The 22,778-nt window shown below is 40.8% G+C and overlaps 1 protein-coding gene across 4 annotated transcripts; it reads left to right on the forward strand.

The window, feature by feature from the left end:
• The first annotated feature begins 668 nt into the window (after nucleotides 1–668).
• Nucleotides 669–21,488, forward strand: PLEKHF2 (pleckstrin homology and FYVE domain containing 2). 4 transcript variants are annotated; one of them, XM_041470823.1, is made up of 2 exons: nucleotides 669–762; nucleotides 18,136–21,488. In XM_041470823.1, the coding sequence occupies exon 2, from the start codon at nucleotides 18,150–18,152 to the stop codon at nucleotides 18,897–18,899; it is 750 nt and encodes a 249-aa protein (XP_041326757.1). In that variant the 5' UTR covers nucleotides 669–762; nucleotides 18,136–18,149; the 3' UTR covers nucleotides 18,900–21,488. The 4 variants fall into 4 exon arrangements, with proteins under 4 accessions (XP_041326757.1, XP_041326760.1, XP_041326758.1 ...); XM_041470826.1 differs by having other exon boundaries at nucleotides 671–785; XM_041470824.1 differs by lacking the exon at nucleotides 669–762 and adding an exon at nucleotides 967–1,169.
• Nucleotides 21,489–22,778: the final 1,290 nt, after the last annotated feature.

A 22,778-nucleotide genomic window follows, 5' to 3' on the forward strand; every position in this document is an offset into this window, starting at 1 on the left:
TAAAAAAAGCCCATTGGGCCATTTTCCAGCGCACACTTTGGCATCAGAGCGACACCATCGAAGTTAATAGTGCTGTGCCCTCTTACCTCTCCTTCCTCCACAGCTCTTCAGAACCTTCCCAGCCACCCTTCCCCCCTGACAGCATCCATCAACAGATTGAAATCCTAGAGGATCAGATGAGCTGCCGAGCAGCCGGCTAGATTTGGAAAATACTGCTCTGGATGACTCGATGTGTACACACAAAAAATTCTGACACAGAAGGTGGAAGGGGCTCCTTGTGTTGACAGTGTTTCTGTTGAGAGCATTTCTGCCATAGCTTCTCCAGGCTGACCAGCACCTCTTCAGACTGAGACATGTTACTAATTCCCTTCCGTGTGCTGCGTAGAGAGAGGCGCTTAAAAACGTGCCCATCCTGAATTACCTCTGGGCGAGCATACTTAGAGCCACGGGCGCGAGCACAAAGCCGCGATCGTCCACAAAGAACGCCTCTTAAAAAAAAAAACCCCAAGAGGCAGCTGTCCTGCCTGGAGTATCCCTCTACCACGAGGTGCCACTCATGGGTCGGGATCAGCCGAGCCGCCCCCAGACCGCTCAGGGCGGCTCTGAGGGCAGCTCCGGGCTGAGGCGCTATTCCTTCCCGCCCAAGATGGCGGCGGCCCCGCCCCGCCGGGCGGTGTCCCGGAGCCCGTCCCCCGGCGCGGGGTGTATGACCGCGGCCGTGCGGCGAATAGGGCAGGCGGCGGCCGGAGCGGGGTGTACCGGGTGAGCAGCACCGTCCGGCCGTGGTACGGGCGGCCAGGGATCGGCTTGGGTCGGGGCCCGCCGGGGAGCGAGAGGAAAACTTTCCTTGCGGAGCCCTTCTCCGCCGGGACTCCGGCCGCTCTCCCGCGGCCATGTTGGGAACCGGGGGCTGCCCGGGGGGGGGGAAGGAGCTCCCCGGTGGGAGGCGGCGCTGGGCTCCGCTGTCCCGCCGCGGGGCTGGGGCAGCGCCGCGTCCCGCCGGCAGGGAGGGAGGGAGGGAGGCGGCGGCGCGGGCAGGACCTGGGGAAGGAAGCGGCGGCGGCGGGCGCTGGCTTGTCCTAGGGCACTGAGGGAGTTGGGGGTCTCGGAAACGAGTTCGTCTTCGGGAAAGGGGAGAAACAACAACGGCGGCGGCCCCGCGGCGTTACGTAAGTGCCCGAAACTCCTGGACTCGTGACTCCGCCGAGGCGCCTTGGGGCGGCGGGACGGGCGGGCGGGCGGAGGGCGCTTCCTGCCCCGGCGGGCTGGCGGGGCGCTCCCCCGACCCCTCGCTCGCCCGGTGAAATTCCGTGTCGTTCTCGGAGCGAGTCGCCTGAAAAGTGTTGGCACTGTTGTGAAAAAACAGCGGAACCGCGATTCGTGCGGCTGCGAGCATAAGGTGGTTTTTGGTTTTTTTTTTCCTCTATGAAAGTCGCCTGTTTTGAGGGGAGTGTAACTGGTGTGCCAGAGATACGTATGGCTCATAAGCTGTTTTATGAAAGTAGCTCGAGAAAAGACAGCTGCATGTTTTTCCTCTCGCCTCATTCGAAATACTTACGTTCATACGCACCGATGTTTATAAATGGCAAAACTGCTCATCACGGCAAGAAAGCGATGGGTGAGTCTGCTGGGCAGCACGTCCTGGCATCGGCTTTGTCCCTACTAAGGGAAACAGCTGTAACTCGAGTTTTGACATGAAGCATCAGTACAATGGCTGTTGATAACCAAAGGACCTTTTTATATTCTTAACCAGAGATCGAGGATTGTCTTTTGGCTCAATTGATGCAAATGGTTCCAGAAGCATCATTAAGTTCTAATTCAGGCTGTCCTCAGGCTGTGCTAAGAGTCACTGAAAGGGTTGATGCTTATTCGAGAAACACTATATGTGAAGCTTCAATGTGCCTAACAGCTTAAGGTCAGATGAGGTTAATACAGTAGGCAAAGTGACTCTAAAACCAGACCCACAACACAGGAATCTGTTTCAGAACTGAGACTGCAAATTCCCCTTTCTCTCTTGAAAGAAGGAGAACTTAAATATTCCGATGTTAAGTTCTGATACTTGTATATTGAATTATTTTAGGGATGCCTGTCTGAAAGAAGGAAAGTATTTAAAGACAGCAGTGTAATCGGTGCTGAGATCCTGCAGATTAATTGCTTTGTGTTCAGTCATCAGCATGCAGAATGGAATCGGTTCTTTAGCTCAGAAGGCAGTGCTCTTGCTTTTAGCCTCTAATCTAAATACTGTTGACTAATCCCAGTGGGTAATAAGAATCCCAGTGTTGTTAAATGTATTTTATATCAGCTCAGTTTCCTAAGTAATACTTTCCCAAGAGTTTTAGTGCCACCAATTTTGTTGAAAACAACAGTGAAAGTGAAGTGTTGTGTGCCTGAGTCCCAAATTCTTCCTTCTGAATGCAAATCAGCTATGTGCCGTTTGGTGTGTCTGAGTTTTGCTCTACATGGAAGCCCACATAGAGGAAGTCCCTTAAATGCTAAATGAAAGCTGGTGTGTAGAATTTTTTAGCTGGAGGAGCTGGTTCAGTTTCCTCTGTTGTATTCTGTAGAAAGAGAGTAGCATCTTTTTACCAGAAAAGCAAGTTTTCATTAGATGCAGTGATTAAATAATTTTTCAGCTAGAGCTTTGTCCTGTCTCTCTGAAATCAAGGGCTGAGCTTTAACCGTAGTAATTAGACATGTCCCCAGAGTGACAGAAGGATCTATCCGTAGTATCCTAAAGCCCTTTAGTTTACAACAATTATCACTGGCAAAACCTTTGCTATATTCAAAAGGTATGGTGGGTTTTAAGTTTCACTGCTGTGGTTAGTGGATGCAGGCTAGTTTCAGAGCAGTAAAGAGGTGGAACTGCAATTTCAGGTAAGGCACAATATGACAGAGCATTGCCAAAAGCCCCATGAGAGCAATTATGGCAGAGTACAAACACTGGTTTTGTACACTTACAGCATTTTTAGTGGCTTGTTTTCACCAAAGAGGGCTAGAACTGTTTAAGTGAAAGCTGAGGGTCAAGGCATGACACATAGATAAGGCAGAGTTGAATTTTTTAGTACTTGCAGACCTGATTTTATGAAAATGTATGTGAGAAAATGTTGGAAGTGGTGTCTTAGCAAACAAAATGGCATGCCAGTTTTTGTTTTTAAAGTACACCTATTAATGTGTGATGTCAAATAAGGAAACCCCAGTATTAACAACTAATACGATTCTTAGATGATGATAGGTAAGAAGTACAAGTTCTTGATTTTATACTAGGAAATGAAACCTTATTCTGTACAGCTTCAAATTGTGTAAAGGTACGTTTGTGACTTATTTTGAGCTGTGTTAATATTGAAGCTTACTTTTTCCATTTAATTTTTGGGGTTTTTTAAGTTATAGATTTTGCATGTATATTTTACTGCTTTCATGAACTAATTCAGTATTTGGATGAAAGTATGATATTCCAAAAGAGAATACATACAGGCAAATATGGATTTCTGAAATAGAAACACGTATTTAAAACTTTCTCTCTAATGCTGCAGGTGCCAAGTTTGCTGTTGTAGGATAACTTTTGTCTTCATGATTCATTGGAGGACTTGTTTTTATAGTTGAGGGGGTGAAAATGAAAAACTACTCTATAGATAGTTGTGGTAGAATATGTTTGCTAAAGATTATTTTATTGTTGTTGTGAATTGTAAGATATGAATATGTTAGCAAGTAGAGTCCTGCAAATTCAGGACTGCAAGAGTAGTCAGGTTGAAATAAATGAATCTTTACACATGAGAAGTGGCTTTATTGAGACTTGTAGGACAAAGATTCTCCTTTTATGAAAATAAGTATTATTGTGCAGAAGTGTTGTTGGAGAGAAGAGTATTGCATGTTTTTCAGCCTGCCACTTTAATGTTACACAGTCAAAAATGCACACATGTTGACTTTAGTTGCATACATAGGTAAGAGTACTGCTTCTTTGGACAAAATCACATTTTGATTTTTTTTTTTTGTTCATTTGGTTGGGGTTTTTTTAGCTTTTAGTGATTGTAAATAATTTAAGGATTTTAAAAGTGAAATGGAAGGGAGTGACTTTCTATTTTTTCTCTTTGCATAATTTTATTTTACAGTAAAACAGTGTTAAGTGTCTTGTGTATGTAATGTAGCGGGATTTTGGCATTTGTCAGACTGTGCCAAAATCCTACTACGTGTGCCAAAAGAAGAAAAAAAAAAAAAACAGTTGAAAGTTAAGGATTTAAAATACAGGAATGTTGTTGCTGCATCAGCCTGCCCTGCAATCCCCGATGTAATGGGGGTTGTAAGAATGGTGGGTGAATGCAGTAAGATGACATGCAAGCAGTTATTTACTGTGTTGAGAGGCAATCTCTTGAGAAATTTTACTGATTCAAATAGACACAGGGGGCTGCTAAATAGTGATAAATAGGATCTTTGTATCAGCAGCTTTAGCTTTTTTTAAGTGCTTCTTGTGCCTCCAGCATATCATCTAGAGGTAACTGTTTTGCTTTTAAGTGCTTAGTATGCCTTCTGAAAAAGGAAAAGTTACAGCATGTTCTTTAACATCTGCATTTCTAAAGTGTACACATAATTTGCTAACCAAATTAACAGTGTGCCATACATGCAGCCATTCGGGTTGCCAGCATCTTCCTTGTGCAGGTTAACTTCAGTGCAAACCTTTGTGCAGTTTTTTTTTTTGCTCAGTATAGTCTGTACTCCAGTTGCTTTCCATATAACTAAAATAAATCAAACACATCTGACAAGCAGTGAAAGGGAAAAGGGCCAGTGAATGCATTTCCCAGGAAGGCCATCACCTACAGTAAGCTGCTGTGATTAAGGGGTTCTTTCAGGAAATAATTCCTTGATTTTACCCTTCTCCTTCTGCTTTAAATTTCTCCTGCCTTAGCTGTCAATACTTGGTAATGTAAAACTTCTGAGAGTGATTTTCAGTGTACTTCTGTTCTGAAAGCTGTGTGTGGCAGTGATTAGTTCCCCCTCCACCCTTCTCTCTGATCTAGGTTAACAGCATCGAGGCAAGCAAACTGCCCTTTTAACACACAGGTTATGTTTGAAAAACTGGTTACATTGAAGGTTGACAAATTTTATTTATGGTATCATTGTTACAGCTTTCCTTTTGGTTTTTATTAATAGCTGTCAGATGTCGGTTTTCTAGACCTTTATCATTCATCCATGTTTCACCAGGTAGCAGCATTTAGTGTAAGAAAGGTCTTATGTCCCTTGCTCAGAAAGAGAATTCAGCCCTTGCCATATTGGCTTATGTGTTTTTAAATAATGCTGGGTAAAGATATTTTAAATACTGCTAGGGATCAGCAGTGACAGGTCCATGATTGCAGTACTTCAGGGTTGTCAAGCTTTCTGAAAATCATATGGAGTTTGATTCCAAGCCCTAAGCTGTCTTTTGGCTGCCTGCACCTCTGGGATCTCCTGATGCCAGCCCTGCACATGGTTACTGGGGTATGAGCCATTTTTGGTACGAATTTGGGCAACTTGTTTCAGTGGTTTTAAATAGTAGGGAAAGGATTCCCTGCAACCAGTCATACTTGTCCTTAGTCCGTTCTTGCTGGTGAACTAGTGGTAGAAGTTACTTGGAGCTTTTTTTTAATTAAGGAGTGAAGAATTTGAAAGAGTTCAGTAAGTCTGTGTATTCTGGTTTTCCTACTATAATATTGAAAATGTGCTCCAGCAGTGTTTTGTTTGATCCTGTTAGGTCAGCAATCAGCTGCCTGACCTCCTGAAAGTATTTCTACAGTATAATATATTATTAGGGTTACCTCTTAAAGTAGAAATTTCTTAGCTTAGGTGGGTCAGGAGAAAGTTGAGGTGATTGCACCTGCTTAGAGGAGAGAAGGTTGAGTGTTGTTACCTGGCTTGTCTTGTTTAGTTTTGTGGAAATGCTTAAAATTACTGAGCTGATAAAAGAAACCTCTTTGTTGTGCAGCTTCTTTTCCTATAACAGGATTCAAAGAACATGTGCAGGTGAAAAAAATTGATATAATAAAAATGAAATAGCAATGATATTATGTTGCTGTGCTTGTAAATTGTGAGACTTCATGGGAAAACTTTGCTCTCTTTTAAAACATGGCTTGCTAGAAGTGAAAGTCCTTTTGTGTTGTAGTACTTTGTAGAAAATTAATGGCTCTCATCAGGCTCTGACTACTTGGTTACTCTCTCTAGTTTGGTCGTGCTGTGAATTATTACCCGTCCTCTAGTCCTTGTTTGACTGTTAGTGAAGTCAGTAACTTCTCTCATAATGGTAATAAAAGTGAACCGAAGAAAACTTACAACAGAAAGCTTTTTTTTTTTTTTTTTAATCTTGTTTAAGTACCTGTGCATAATAAAAAATACATGAGCCACTGAACAGGCTGGCGTGTCACAGGTTTGCATTTTTGGGGGGAAAAAAAAAAAAAGGAAAAATAAATTCCGTGAACTTTGATGAAGGCCTTTGGAACATGTAGCTGGTCTGGTAGCTCTCAGGTGCTGAAACAAGCAGGTGCCCTGACATCCAGGAGGTGCTATTTTTAATGCATACTTGTGTCTTACAGATGCATAGAGATCTTTCTGTGAATGTTCTGTACTTGTCAGTTAAAGTTGCTGCAAGAAGCATGCTGAAAAATACAATTTATTTCAGTCACTGGAAGCCAAAATCCTCTTTTTCACATAGACTGAGAGGTCTGGGTAGCCATTTACAAGTTACCTCCCTGGGTGCTGTAATAATCCATAACAACAACAAACCACACAGCCAATCTGGTTTTGGAAAATTGCTTGCGAGATAGATTTGGCAATAGTTTTTGTAGAACAGCTGCATCTGCATCTGTGTTTTTCTATACTGATGATGCTGTGTCCCCTCCTTAAAAGAATTTAAATAGGTCTTTTCTAAAACTGAAAATGTTGATGCAGTGGGTTCTCTTTGTTATGCCGGGTTGACAAAGCTGAAGTAGGCTCTAGCTTGCTCAGAAATTGGTCAGGTCCTTTTGGCTGGTTTTTTGGTTTTTTTTTTAAAATGTCTCTCACCCAATGTCCATTTAATGTTAAGTGTGTATGTCTGTCATAGTATTTTGCTAGCCCAGCTGTCCGGATGTGCGGCCCGGCGCTGCCGAGGTGGCTGTCACCAGTTAAGCTGTTCCTTGAAAAGCCGTGCATCGCATGGGAGGGGCGCGCCCGGCGGCTGTCCAGGCGGCCTGGGAGGGAGGGAGGGGTGAGCGAGTCCCTGCTGCCAAACGGGAGAGTAACATTTTGTGGGAGAGGCTCTCCAAACAGCTAAACAGTTGGAGTAGGGAAACGTTACATTGTAAACAGAAAAATACATCCCAGTGTTTGGTATCGCTGCCTGGTCAAGTGATCTTTCAGGCACCGACCTAGCAGCTGGGATTTGTGTCTCCTGGAGCTTCTTGAAGTGGAGTAGGATCCCAGGCTGCTGTCCTTTGCCCTTGACTCTTCAGGCACATTTCGAAGGTGTTGATCTGTGCTTCTTCTGATGTCTTTTATTTACTTAGAACTGTGGAAAACTTCAGAATGAACTTCAGCTTTTTTGAACTTCAGCTCTGTGGAAATTGATTTTGAAACTATACTCTGGTGTATGTCCCCAGTGCTTTGGTTAAAATGAAAGATGCAGTTTGCTAGCACCAGAAGTTAAGCTAAACCACTGATAGTGCTCTTAAATACATGGAAATGCAAGTCAAAATACTAAGGTGTTTTCCCATGACAACAAAAACTTGATCTGAATACTGGACTTTTTTAGTCAGTTGTTTGTTAATTAATTTTAAAGGGCACGCTTGTGTTATGTAGTTTATTAATACATAATTTTTAGATATACAAAATATCAGCCTTTTTACTTATCCCTGTTTTAGTATGCTGACAGCTGCAAGTATTTGCTGTGCCTGTAGTTGCTTGGATCTTGCTTTTTGTGCTTTGAGAGACAAGTTTGTCAAAGTTGAGCACTATTCATGGTGGATCAGGCCTGCCTGTTCATCTTTACAGAATTCAAGCTTTCAGGGTTTTTGGCTGTGTGCTGTGGCTTGGGTTTTTTTTTGTCTCCTCTTTCACCACAAACAGAGGATTGCCTAAAGGTCAGTTGCCTAAAGGTGTTATGGGTGTTTGGGGTTTTTTTTTTTTTTTTTTTTTTTTTTTTTTTTTTTTTTTTTTTTTTTTTTTTGGTATGTGTTTGGTTGGTTACTTTTATAATAATTGCTTTAATTGTAGCTATTTTACATGCTCATGCTGGCAACCTTCTCTTTCACATCTTGAACAGTGTTAAGAATTTCCTCATCTAAATGTGGCAGCGTCTCAGCTCCCAAAGTGCTGCTCAAAGCCATGTAAGCCTGTGTAGGTGCTTGGGAAATGCTCAGTTTATCAAGAGATGGGTAAGGACACAGAGAAGTTAGTTTAGATAACTGCTCTGTTTGCTCCAACTCCTGACTGCCAGGTGGGGGATGAAGAATTATTACAGAGCAGCAGCTCTGTCTCTATCATGCCAGAAGACAAAAACAGTACCAGCTACCATGGTTTATTGTAAATAGATGCCTGACAGTGGTAATAAGCAGCTGACTTCATTAAAAAGTTGGACCTCTTACAAGAATGTTCCTCCTGGACTTCTGCACTGAGGTATCCTCTCTCCTAAGAGGCATTCAGGGATGACTTCTGGTGCTGCAGGGGACAGAAGGGAAATACTACCCCTTCCAATTGGTCTAGGAGTGCATTGAGGCCTCCTGTCATGTACTTCCCTGTGGTACAAACCCTTTAGTAGTGCTTGCATTTCCATCTTTCATGTTTTCTCAAGCAGGAGAAGATAGTGGGAGCAGCTTTGAACTCAGTAATTCTGGATTTGTCTGTTTCTTTCATGAGTGCCACATGTTTCTTGCTTGGAGCAGGGGTGCTGCTATTCCTGCACGTGGCTTTATGGTCAAGGTGGTTCCTCTCATCCTTCACGCAGGGCAGGTTTAAAACAGGCCAGACATGTCTGGTGGGACAGCCCTCTTCTGCATGCCTTTATTTTCTTTGTGTCTCCTCTATGATTACTTAGAATTATAACTCTTCTGGATGTGGGAGGTGGACTTTCTGTTTACAAGCAGGTTAAGTGGGTGTTCTATTTCCAGCTGAGGTTTATGGTGTTAAATACCAAACCTTGTGTGCAGCTGATGTGCAGAACTTGGGCGGTTTTGCCTGCATACAGCAGCTCAAGGAGTGTGGTGGTGATTGCTCAGCAGAGTAGCCTGGATGGTAAAACAGCATTGCTCTGCTCTTATTCTGCTAATACATATGCTGCTTGGCAAAATAAATAGTCTTTTGCTAAAAATAGCTTTCTGTACCCAAATGAGCTTCTGAGTGGGTTAGGGAACATACATCTTGAAAGATCTCCCTAGAAATGATCTCTATCCTGAAGATAGAATTGGCCTTTCTAGGCAGTCTTAACTCAGGACTTCCTAACTCATTTGGGTAATGCAAACTTGAAAAGCAACGCACTTGCTGTGCAAGTTTGATAATAAAGTGAGATTTTTGGTTGTTGTTATACATTTAGAATTATTTACATTATATGAGCAATTATTGCACAACTGGTGAACTAAAGTGAAAGAGCAGTCTTTGCTTGTAAGATAGAAATCAGATTATACAAATGTTAACTGTAATTTGTAGAAAGGATTACTAAACTATAAGATGTCAGCCAGTTAAAACAAGAATTTCTACACTGTACTTTGAAGAAGAATTTTAGTAGGATTTGCTTTGTGACAATCATGTGCAGAAGGTAAAAACAAAACAGTTAATTATAGTTTGTATGAACTGTCGTATGGTTCATTATAGTAATTATAGGTTTATGATGACATCCAACCAGACAAATGCATGGATTTGCTTTCATGACTTTCCTGATGTAGTTGGACATGACTATATGCTGAATTCAGAAATAATCTGAAGGTTTCTAAAGTTTTGTCAAGGCAGAGTGTTCACAGGCTGCAGAGTATGAAGTAATGTGGTTGCTGTTAACATATTTCCGGCATGGTTTCTGTGGTTGATGCCACAGCATTGGCCAGCAGGTTGAGACAAATGAAGGGTTAAGATTGCTGGGTCATACTGGATATACCAGTAAGGGGGTGAGTTAGCTAATCTGTGTTTCCCCACGCTGGAGCCATTGCTCCACAGGCTTGCGCAATGCAGGAAGATGTCTTCATGGGGGGAAGGAAAAAAATGCATTCATATAGAAAATCCTAAAAATCATGAGAATCATAAAATAAGACTTGGGAGAGGTCCACAGTAACACCCTCTTTGCTGCCAGTGTGCTACTGATTGCTGCTTACACTGTTTCTTTATAGTGTTCAGAATAAAATGTTGCAAGCATCTTTACATCTGTAAGCTGAAGCAGCCTTGGTGTTGCCATCATCTGTTCTAGTGTTTTGTCTTGCAGTTTTTTTGCCTTTTTTAAGTACCAGTATTTATTAAGGATGTGGGGAAAGGTTTGAAGATTCAGTAGCTTACATTGCCATAAGGATAAGGTTGTTTGAGCTCTGTTTTTTTTGTGTCTGTAAATCAAGTCAAAGTTTCTATCCCACTATCAACACCTTTCTGAACACTGCAGCCATTAACCAGGTCAGTCAAAAGTGATTATCTGAATAAAGACTGTGCTGAAGTTCAGAGGGATCTTATTGCCTCATTTCCTGCTATCATCTCTACCTTGATAAATTCTCTTTAATATCTCTGGTCTTTTTTCTTTTCAGTATTGCGATGAAGCTTTTTGTTGCACTTGTTACATCTTTGATATATTATAAGGGTTATCCTCGATATCCTTACCAGCTGGTTATGATAGGGATAGCAAGACTGTTTGTTAAATACAGCAGTTTGGGGAATACTTTTTTGAAGAGAATCATTAAGAGAACTGCTTGTTAGAAGGCTATATTTCTCTTTAAGTGACAGTTGTTGGCTTATATTTTAAATAGCATCCACCTAGCTCCAGCACAGGACAGGCATTTAGTTGTTGCTGTCGTGTCAGCTTTTAGCAGTGATAAGACCTTTAGAAAACATTTGTCATACCCATATCTCCTATCAACATAGTATTTTTGTGGGTGCATTTTTTTTTTAATTTTACTTAACTGTATGCTCAAATTGGTCTTTTTACTATTTAATAAAAAGCAATTGGTGGATAATGCAACTATATAATGAACAGTAAAAAAGCCATCAGTTAATTGTTACAGATGTATTTAAATAACTGTAGATAATTGAATGAAATACAAATAGATTAAAAATGGGCTGATAAAGCTTAACTCTTAATTTTCCTCAGTATTTTCTTTTACATGCTAAATTATAGAAATAAAGTTTGATTAAATGCTTCTTTCTACATTATGTTTAATCCAGCTTTTGTTATTGTCCCTACCTGTCAAGGACCATAAAGGTGGCTTGTGCATGAATGCTTGGATTCTGATTACAGCTGATGAGATCTAAGTCCATAGAAAATGTAATTTTGCCAGCCAGGACAAGCGTCAGTATCCATCCTTCTCTGGATGTACTGAAGGATGCAGGGTAGGAGGTGTAACTAGTGAGGCTGAAGTAAGATTTAAAACATGCTGATTTGTCTTCTCACTTGTATCAGATCTGCTGTGCGTGTTTTTAGTTCAGCAATTTTCCACACTAAAACAATTTTCAGCACGTTAAACATGGATAAGTGTCCTTAAACAGGTTGCACTTCAGAAATTTACACTTGTGTTTTACTTGGCAGTAGTGCAAAATGTCAAATGTTGCTCTTAAGAGCAATATATGTAATATTGATAGAGGTCACCATATTGTATAACAGTACTGAGATGCCTTTATAGCTGGAAGTTTGTCCACAAAAAGTAGTGATACTGCTGTTTCTGACAGAGCTTTAAGTGAGGGATGTATGAGGGTTCTGGGTAACTTAATTTTTGGTGTTTATGCAACTGTAACTCAAGTTAGCCTGTCTTCCTTGCATAGATAAAGTGCAAGAAGAAAATTGCATGAGTCTGATGTGATGATCTAATATATAATAATTATTTGAAACTTGTTACTAAAATACTTCCATGTAACTAAATGACTGATTCTGCCTGATGAACTCTTTTTAGGAAGAGTGATATTTTCCTCTGTGAATCCAAATAATGAACCATCTTGCAAACCAGTCATTTAATGCACATTAGATATCTGGTCTGCAGATAGTTCTTGGCTGTCTTTGGTTTACAATTTACTTGTTTCTGTCTTGCAAAAATTTTTTTTGCTCTTCTGTACCTTTCATATATGTTTAATTTGTGTGATTTAAGTATTGTGAGGCAAAATGAATTTCTGTCTGAAATGTCTGTTTTATTTAGAACCTTCAAGTTGTGGAGTCAAACATGATAAAACCTGTAACTTTTGCCTGCTATTAAGAGACTTAGAAACTTGTATGAAGCATGTATGTTGCCTTTAGGTAAGAAGGAGAGTTGGCTAATTTGAACGTATGTGTTGTAGTGTAGTTGCTGGTGTTGTACGTGCAGGTGTGAGAACAAGGGCTCTCTGTCACAGCTGGATAATTATTTTTAAGTTATTGGGTGGCAAGGTATAACGTGCTTTGATTTAGATCTGCTGTTTCTGCCTTTTCTGTCTTTATTCCTTTTTATACTCCTCCATTTCTGACTCTTTTCTATTCCCTACGTTTGCTTCAGTGCACCCATATCTAGATCTCACCTGGCCATTCTGATGGTGTGGCTTGTGACACTTTTTTATTGGACTTGTGTTACTGAATCTGGCTTCAAAACATCCAGGATCCTGCTGCAACTTTAGGACTGGATGGACCTCTTTGTGATTAGCTCTTGTGCTTTTTGCATCAGCTTAAATATGCTTCTTTTTCTTTAAAGCTATCACCTTAACTATGAGTATTCATAGGAATGGATAAACTGCCTGTGTCCTGATACCATAGCTCTGAGAAATACAGACTGCCTGGTTTGTATTAATGCAGTGTGTTAAATGTAGTTGTTAACAGCCTCTAATAGCTAATTGCAAAGATGATGATAGATGAACTGATAATTATAACAAGGCCAGTAATATTTTTCTCCCTTGAAGCAGTGTTGAAGAAAAATAATGCTAAAAATTAGATGCTTATTAATTAACAGTTGCTAGCAGGGACTGTACACTGGACTTGATTTGTTCTTGCTCAAGCCAGAAGTAATGAAATACTGCCAGTTCTGCTGTCTTGCTGAAGAAACTTGGGAATTTGGGTTGTGTCCTGCACACCCTCTGTGCCTGTCCTACAGCCTGAAGGGAGTGCAGGTGATAGTAGTATACACTGAGCTGGGGTGAGGAAATGTTTTTGTGCTGAGCTGTATGCAGTGTGCCTCACTGTGCCACAACAGCTTTTTCATTTCATTTCTCCCCTCCAGCACCTTTGTTGTTTGTGGTTCTGTTTATGGTGCTAATGCTATCTGCTGTAGTGCTAATGTACTGGTAGTGAATTGGGTGTAACTATGTCAGTCAGGGTTGCATTCTTTTTGGTTGACTCCTTATGTCTATATTCAGCTGCAGCAATTCTGTGCAGTTTAGTCTGGCCACTATCACAAGCAGAGCTAGCATATGAAATAAACATTCTATTTTAAATGAGACCTGTAGAAGCATTGAGTTCTGGGATGTCATTGGTTTGGTCTCCAGGATACAGAGGCAGAAAGAAAAAATTATGTGGAAAGTGACTTGTCAGTGCACAGCAACCCTAATAGAATTATTTTCCTGCTGCAGTAGTTTGGAATGTTAATAATTGTAGTGAATGTGTGACTTCCTCAACACATATTGTGTTTTAGGTAACTGGATAACTTGTTAGTTCTTCAGAAATTTCACTGATGTCTATTGTTTGATCACATTGAAGGTGGTTGTTCTCACCAACAGGATACAAGTGTAAAACTAGATTGAAATAGGGGAGCAAGAAGATCTTGATATCTTGATAACAGAATTGTTCTTTCTCTAGAAGCTTCTTGTGAGTAAAAGTGGAAATAAGTGTCATAAACAGTTCTTCATATTGTAGAATAGTTGGGGCTTTGTGTCATGAAATATTTTGTCACCTTTAAACAGCATATTATGCCATGGAAATGAAAGCCTTTGCCCAGCATTTTAATCATGAAAGGTACTAAGAGTGTGTGTGTGAGAGGGACAAACTGAAGGTATTGCAGCATTTTGAGAGTTGAGATTTATTAATTTGGAAAGGCTGCTAAACCCTGCTTGTGAAGTAGCTCTTTGTAGCTACTTTTCTTACAAAGTGATCTGTTTGTGTTCTTTCGGTTTGTTTGGGGGCAGGTTTTGTAATGTTTTGACTAGCTGCTAGTATTGTGCTGCAGTCTGGACACAGCACATGAATCTGATGTCTGTGAGGACCATCAGTCCATCACAAATGGAGTCCCCCTTGCATAAAGCCTCAGGACTTTTAGGAGTTTGTGTGCCAGAAGTGTGAAATTAGTCACATATGATAGAAGTCTGAATGATTTCATAGCATCCCTAAACTGAGACTATGTGTAAGACACTCTCCCCTTAAGTGGAGCTGTCTAACCTTTTATTTTGAAGCCTGTAGTTCTGGTTTATTCCTCACTTGCTTGAGGAAGGATTTGGGTATGTTTTCAGCAATTTGCCATCAATCAGGAATCACTTTGCTTGGTCAGGTCTTGACATCCTGCGTCTTCAGGGCAGTAATCCAGTATCTGCTTCTCGTGGTGGCCAACAGTAGAAACTTCAGAATAAAGTTTAGCTGGAAGAGAGGAGCATATTGCCACCCAGTTCCAGAGCATGATGATCTGCTGTCTCTTACCATAGATCTGAATATGCTTGAAGACAAGATTGTAATTTTTAAAGACTGCTGATTGATAACTTTGCTTTTGGACTGTGACATCTTGGGGTTAAAGACTCCTTTGTGTGTCCAGACAATATTTAATTTAAATCTCCTTGGTCAGTGTGCTCATGAGAGGAAGAGGTGCACTTGTAACTTCAGCTCCTGTCAGTTAGGGATGTCTTCTCTTGTATTTGTTTTTGTCACATTTCATGATTATTTATAATCAGGATGTATTTTGGGTAGTTTCCCATCCATTTCTGAACTTACTTCCTTTCTCAGAAAAGGCTAGTGAAGGTGTATGAGCATTAGTGTGCATAGGATTTCAGATGGATTTTTCATTTCTAGTTCTTGAAAAACTCAAGAGAAAAATATCTGAATGCTTATTCTAAAAAGTCCAATCTGTTAGTGTGGGAAGATACAATTAATGCCTTGGAAAGGTGGAATTGGCAGCAGCAGTCTCTGGCATTTATGGCCTTGAGGCTGGCAAGTGGGAATGTTTATCCATCACAGAAAAAAGTTTCAATCTAGAAGAGATGCAATTTATCTTGTCTTTTGTAATAGTCTTTAACTTTCCCAGGGTTCTTGTTTAATGTCCAGTTAGTGGTTATTTTCACAACAAGCTCAAAATAGTCTCAGGCAGAAGTTCTGGAGCCGTGTCTCTTGATTTCAAGCCATGGTGATTATTAAATGATCCTGGCTGGAGTTGTTTTCTCTGAAATTGTCCTAGGGAACAGTTAATTAAAACCTTTAGGTTTTTTCTGCCCTTGTTTTCTTCTCCCAGTGACTTGTATTTTGAAAGCTTTCGCAGTGGCCTTGAACTGAGTTTGCTGTTTATTGGCGGGGAGCGCAGAGGCTGAGTTGGAGCTGTGGAGCAGCGACTGCTTCCTACAGGTGGCTGTGACTTCACACGAGAGCTTGCTCCACTGAAACCCTTCAATATGGTTGTGTTTGTGGGGGTGGGAGTAGTGTTCCCCCTGTGGACTAACTAAAAGCATTTAACTTGATGTAACTTGCAGATAATTTGTGTAAATGTGTAAGTACATAAGTGCATATTGATTTGTACCTGCAGAAAAATGTGTTTTCTGGGCTGTTCGCTTTGCGTTCTGATGACTGATGTCCTTTCCCACTTCATGGAGAGCATGGGATTACTAAATAACTTGAGACTGACCCTGTGACTGAGGCCTTGCTTTTTAAGTTTGAAGGGCTGTCGGTTCAGTTTTGATGCTTGCAAAGGCTGTGAATTTCTGTTATGTTGTTAAATGGGAATGGTTATTTGGCAGTTAATGGTAATTAACTGTCATTCCAGATCCCAGGCTTCAGCATTCAAGCACCTGAATTTCATTTTGGAGCCTAGGACAGCAGCAAGTGCACATAAAAAAGCTCCTAGTTTCTTTTCCATTCCCTTCTTATTACTTTTTACTTGGCAGTTTGTATTTTGTTTTCAACATCTGCAGATCAAAATTGTTTTGTATTTGGTGGCTTTATAATTCTCCTAACCATAAAAGCAGTTAATGCAATACTCATGTATTGTAACTAATGCTGTGAGGCATGTAAAGAAAATTCAAAAACAGCGCTGAGAAATAACTTTTAGAGGTTATTCTGTCTTGAGTGTCAGACTTCAATACAAGATAATGTGTGCAGAGCTTAAAAAAGGTAGTTCTATCTGTGCAAGCTCACTTGTCAAACTCCTTTAGTGTGAAACTAATTACACTTTCAAAGCAGTAACTTACAATAAAATATATGTGATCACAGGTAACATATTTATTTAGATGAGGCCTGGTGAGATGTTTCATCCCTGTTTTCTAAGGAAGTATCTGTGCTTTGATTCATAGGAGGAAGATTGCCTGGATCAGGTTGTAGCAGAGCAATGGAGTCTGAGTAGCATCAAGTCTGAGCCTTGTTTCAGCGCAGTTTCCTCTCAGTTGTAGGCTGATGCTGTATGGATGGCAGGCAGTGCAGATTAAAGAAGTAGGTGATGTAGAGGACTTCCCAGCCTGGGATTGTGTTGTGAAGCACAGGTAGAAGGCGCTGGAGTATTTGCTGCTCTACTCTTCTTCACCGTTCAAAGCCGTGGCTGTAGCAAGGGGTGGTGTGAGCATCAGCCCTGTGCGAGGCATGGCGGGGCGTCTTCGGTGTGCTGAGCAAGTCTGTCTGTAGTACTTGCCTCTGCCAGATGCCTCACTGCTCCATCAAGCACAGCTTCATGGCTGTACTCACAAGGAGTTTGAAGGGAGCAGATCTCGATTGGGCTGGCAGGTTTTGCCTTTGCCAGAGTTCTGCCTGGGAAATTCTGGGGCAAAAGAGGCTAAAGAGTGGTTTGCCAAGGTATGAATCACTATAGTGACTTCTTAATTTTAGTTCCCTGTTGGGTGCCTTAGCTATCTCACGCAAGAAAAAAATCTTATTTGCTACTTGAGGAACAGCAAGATGGGGCTTTAATCTGTAATTGGAGCATACAGTTCATTAGCACTTCCTGAAATAAAAAGTAATCTTTTTTAAACTTTGAGCTGGTGCAGGTCACTTAGTCTTTGTCAGGAGCAATTGTGAGCTGTGTGGCTTATCCTCTGTGTAGGTTGCCTGAATGTGATGGATGCAGATGTGGTTCATGTAGATGAGGAGGGAGGACTGTGGGACTCCTGCAAAATGAAGGCAGCAGCAAGCAGGTGATGAGCCACCAGCCATGACTCACTCCCTGTTTCTGGCTCAAGAGTTTGCCATGAAAGCAGATGTAGTGGGGGGTGCAAGCTGTGGCCTGTGCAAAATGTTTCCAGCAGGTAGATTCATGGTTTTGGCCCATGATTTGAGGTTTACATACTGGAAAAAAACGAGCAGTAGTGAGCTAGCTTGGGAAGTGTGGTTTCCTATGTGAACAGCAATTATATAATTTGTTTGTTGTGTTAAAACTAATGTGGGTCTCCAGGCTGCTCAGTTAACTTGATGTTTTTTTAGCATTAGAATTTGAAATGATGGATGATACTTCCTGTTGCTATCTGGAGTAGGTGCAGGAGGATATACAGAAAAATATGAGCATTAAACCAGGATGCAGTAGTCTTACTAGAGAGGAGCTAGTTTGTTGCGGGAGGCTCCCAAATGCAGTGCTGTAGGTGCTGTCTGTGTGATAAAGATAGCTGTCAGCAGCATAGAACATTTTTGCTTTTGGAAAAAAGACTAATCTGTTGCTAAAAATTCTTAGGTGTTAATACTTATTTAAATCTAGCCCAAGTCAATGCCTCTCAGCCAGCAGGTCCTGTTAGATATTTTAAGAAATGCGGGGTTGGTACCTTCCTTGGGGAAGGCTGCTTGCTGTTGAATTCAGTCCTCTTCTAATAACAAAACTTTTTTTCTGATTTTAGGATACTTGTGAAAGATGGTGGATCGCTTGGCAAACAGCGAGGCAAATACTAGAAGAATAAGTATAGTGGAAAACTGCTTTGGAGCAGCTGGTCAACCCCTGACTATTCCTGGCCGTGTTCTGATTGGAGAAGGAGTCCTAACAAAACTGTGTAGGAAGAAGCCCAAAGCAAGGCAGTTTTTCCTGTTCAATGACATTCTTGTTTATGGTAACATCGTCATCCAGAAGAAGAAATACAACAAACAGCACATAATCCCACTGGAAAACGTCACTATTGATTCCATCCAGGATGAGGGGGACTTACGGAATGGGTGGCTTATCAAGACACCAACAAAGTCTTTTGCGGTTTATGCTGCCACTGCTACAGAGAAGTCAGAGTGGATGAACCACATAAATAAGTGTGTTTCTGATTTGCTTTCCAAAAGTGGGAAGACCCCTAGCAATGAACACGCAGCTGTGTGGGTACCGGACTCGGAAGCCACGGTGTGCATGCGCTGTCAGAAGGCCAAGTTCACGCCCGTCAATCGCCGTCACCACTGCCGCAAGTGCGGCTTCGTCGTGTGTGGGCCCTGCTCGGAAAAGAGGTTCCTGCTCCCCAGCCAGTCCTCCAAGCCAGTGAGAATCTGCGACTTCTGCTACGATCTTCTTTCCACGGGGGAGATGGCTGCTTGTCAGTCCACTCGGTCAGACTCCTACAGCCAGTCGCCTAAGTCATCTTTAAATGATGTATCTGATGATGATGATGATGAAGACAGTAGCGATTAAGGACCAAATGTTTTTCCATGTGTTGCAAGCTGTGTTTCAAACCATATGGAGCTGCTTTTGGGGAAGTCTGTAGTGAGGTTCCTCAGAGAAATCCTGTTCTAGCCATGAAATATGCCTGAATATCTTCAACTGCAATGTGCCTCAATCTATGAATTCTCTAGACAATAGTTGGTTTTTTTTCTCCTCTGCAGGGATAGACTGGTGCAAATGTTATTAGAATATTTTCCAACTTCATTTACTTGAGTTGTGTCTAGGTTAGACTTTCATGGAAGATTGGAGAATGAAATGTACTTTCTTAATTTAACAATCCATACTTTGTAATGTTTCACATTGGTATGTTATGTGGGGTTTTTTTAGAACTAGGGAGGAAAACTGTGAGCATGCACGGGATGGTGATGTTTTTGTTAATCATGTAGACTGTCTTATTTTTCTAGCCATGGTATATAATTAATTACAAGGTCATCCAATGCACAAACCTAAATGTCACAAAGCTTGGGAACTCTTGTTTTGCTGTTACTTATGACTTCCTATGCCAAACAGTGCCTTGTACCAGTTGTGCTGATTCAGGAAGAAACAAACCTATTTTTTGTCTGTATTTGCCTAAATGCTGGTATCTGAGAGATTGTTGGTGCTATTGAAAATAACTGCTGTGTTCAAAGCGGAGCTTTGACAAGATCATAACTGCACCCCATGTTGGATAATGGACACCCAAATGTTACGTCCTCACCTGTGCAGGCTGGCCTGAAGACTCTGCAGATTCCCACAGGCTTCAGCAGCTTCCTCCTTGCAGAAGTTGCGTTGTAGGTTGGGATCTTGAGATGAGAAAGTTAAGGAGATTCTTCATGGGCATTTATATACTTTATTTTCAGAACAGTTTCTAAGTTTCAAATTTGGCAAATGCATACTGAAATTTTAGTTGGGTGATACAGCATTTGGGTGTGCTAGCCTACATATTTTTGGAAGTAATTCCCAAAGATGTCACAAGTTTTTTTCTTAAAACACTGGTGAGAATGCTGGGTTTTTTCCTTCCCCACAGGAGTTTTATTGGCTTGTTTAAAGATAACCTCATATTTTGAACAAGAAGCCTGCAAGTATCCTTGTAAAACTGGCTTTCCTTTTTACACAGCTGACCTCAGGATAAACATGTGATGCAAGTTCATTTTAAATGTATACCCAGGACCAAGAAAGATATATTTAAGGACTATCATGAAATTGTCAGTGCAGAAAATGTCTCTATCACAGTGTTCACTTTAATTTCTTGAACATAGAAGTGTCATGTTCCCATATAACTGTAGAATTTACACTTGCAAAGACATGTTAAACCCCCAGCTACATGTTTCTGTATTTTTATAATGATAACCTCAATTTTGAATCAGAAAAACCTCTTTGAAATAGTGTATGGATGTAGTAGCAACTGACTTTATACAAAAAAATGTTAAACTTTTGTATCTATAAATGACAATTTCTGCACTGTTTGCCTTGGTTGGCAATAATTGGGTTAAATATTTATTGAATAAACAATCAATGCTGCATGTTGCACTAGTCTCCCATTCTGTATGCTGAAAGTGGCACTCATTTTTTACAAAATTTAGCAGAGTACTTCAGAGCTGTATCCCTCCATGAGATTTCTGGTAGCTAAAGATGCGCTTAGCATCTATAGAGAGGCACTCTACATTCATACTTTGCAAGACATTGCTTCAGGTGAAAATTGCATCAGTATTTTTAGCTTAGACATGAGGCTCAAAATAAGGCTTTCTGTAGAAGCACCGAGGAGTATTTGTTCTACTTGGAAATAAATACACAAAGGGGAAAAACACTTTGATACAGACTTGGGACCAAGAAGATTCTGTAAAATTACCAGATTGTATATCTTGAAAGACTAGTGGAAATAAAGAGTGGCATATACTTTTTCCTTGAAAGGTGAGGGAAAATGGGCTGTTCTGAGAAGGCACTTTGGGTTAATAGTGCTTACTTTTTGTACCTTTTGGTATTTCTATTTTAGGAGTGGAGACTTGCCAGCTTCAGTTTTTCTATGGATTCAAAGTACAAACCTCCCTCGTACATACCTTCCAATGACTAACAATCATTTTCTTCCTTATCCAATTGTTTCCTCTTTCTTAAGCTGTCAAATATTAACTTGTTGTATTAAAGAGTCCATCTCCATGTGTACTTTCCCCTTGGTTTCCATATGTTTTGCTTTTCATCACCTTTTGGTGGTGGGAAAAGGGTTTCTGAGAGTTAGATCGCATCCTGTATTTTGAGAATGTACTTGTACCTACTTCATATATCTTTTTATCTGTGAATGAAACTTGCACTGTGCTGCACTGACCCCTGAAGCTGTAACCAAACCAATGCGTGCGTGTGGAATTTTTCATCTGAAATTGTTGTATATGGTCCAAGCTTTTTAAAAAAGCATTAAAAAAATGTGTTTTATGGAAATATTCCTCAGTGATATTTGTTTAAAACTTTACAAAATGGACTGAACATTGACTCCTCTTGTAGTTAAAACTTTCTGAAAGGGCTCATTTCATACTTTGTAATCTTATCCTGTCAAGTTATTTTATTTACAAATACATGGTGTAGCTTCAAGCCTGTGTTTAATTTTCTTTAACTGTGGGCCTTCAAAGGTGAGAGAAAACAGGGCAGCTGGTTTTTATATTGACATGTAGTTTAGTGCAGCAGGTTTATTCACTGTCAGGAGATACCAATAAACTGGGAGCATAAACCTACCGAAGGAGTTTTAAGACTAATTTTGAAATAAGTGCGGTTATGGATTTAGAAGCCACTTAGGCACTTCAGGAATGGTTTAAAAGAAGTATGGCCAAGCATGTTGCAAAGTTTGGGTTTTGTTGGATTGGTATTGGTTGCTGGAACTGACAGTTCCAGTCACTGGAAGAGGCTGGGGGCTCCTGCATTTGGAGTGGCCCAGCTCCAGTGCTACTACAGGTCTCTGTTCTTGGTCCTGTCAGACCACCCCTGGGAACAAGACTTCTTGGGGTATCAAACAGGAGAGGAATGTGGTACTTTTCCCAAAACTTCTGCACTCTCCAGATCATAAAATAGGGATTATGTGTGAGCAGTCTTTGTATTTGATGTACTTTTTTGTTTCTGGTGGTTTTAACCTTTTTTTTTTTTTTTTTTTTTTTTTTTTTTTTCCAAATTCAATTAAATAAAAGCAACAGGGGGAATGTCTCTTGCAAGGCTCTGCAGTCAGTTTCTGCTTTGTTGAAGATTCTGTATTGGAAAAATAAGTACGTGTTTGCTTTAGCTGAGTTCACATTTTGAGCACTGTTTACCAGTACTTCATAGTTCATTTGCTGGAAATGTTAAAGGAAAGGGAAAAGACTTTCTTTTGAAGATTTTAATTGAGCACTGCTAATTTTAGCTTTTGCACCTAAACTGCCATTTAAGATAATTTCAGCTGCTCTCCGTTCAGATTTGATGCAGCTGAATTTGCTGTCGCTGTAATCTGAGGGTCAAGCACTGCTACTCAGTTGAAACAAAGTTTAACAAAATGGGAGAGTGGATTAATGAGTGCTGAGTGTGCAGTGGGGCTTTTAAAGTCCTGTCTCTAACAGGCAGATTATGAAAATCACATTCAGAAACCTTGTATTTATGTGAGGCTTTTCCCCCAGGGGACACGCTTTAGCTAATCTCTTAATGCAAATGAAACGGTGGTTGTCGTAGTTGCTGGTTAATGTTTCTGTGGAAGCAGATTATGGATTGTATCGTGATTTTTGTATTTTCCTGTAAGCTCTGAACTGAGAGAAGTATGCCTGGTTCTGTTTGCAGATACAGTCAGAAAAGAGTTAAGGGTGTTGATGTCCCCCCCCGCTTTCCCCTCTAATTGCAAATTATTGTAGTAAATATTGGAAAGTC

The sequence above is a fragment of the Pyrgilauda ruficollis genome, unplaced genomic scaffold (assembly GCF_017590135.1).
Source record: "Pyrgilauda ruficollis isolate IOZ18807 unplaced genomic scaffold, ASM1759013v1 scaffold25, whole genome shotgun sequence".
In the NCBI taxonomy this organism is placed as follows: Eukaryota; Metazoa; Chordata; class Aves; order Passeriformes; family Passeridae; genus Pyrgilauda; species Pyrgilauda ruficollis.

What these genes read in the sequence shown, in the direction of transcription:
- PLEKHF2 (XM_041470823.1), top strand. Translation starts at nt 18,150, where the DNA reads ATGGTGGATCGCTTGGCAAACAGCGAGGCAAATACTAGAAGAATAAGT.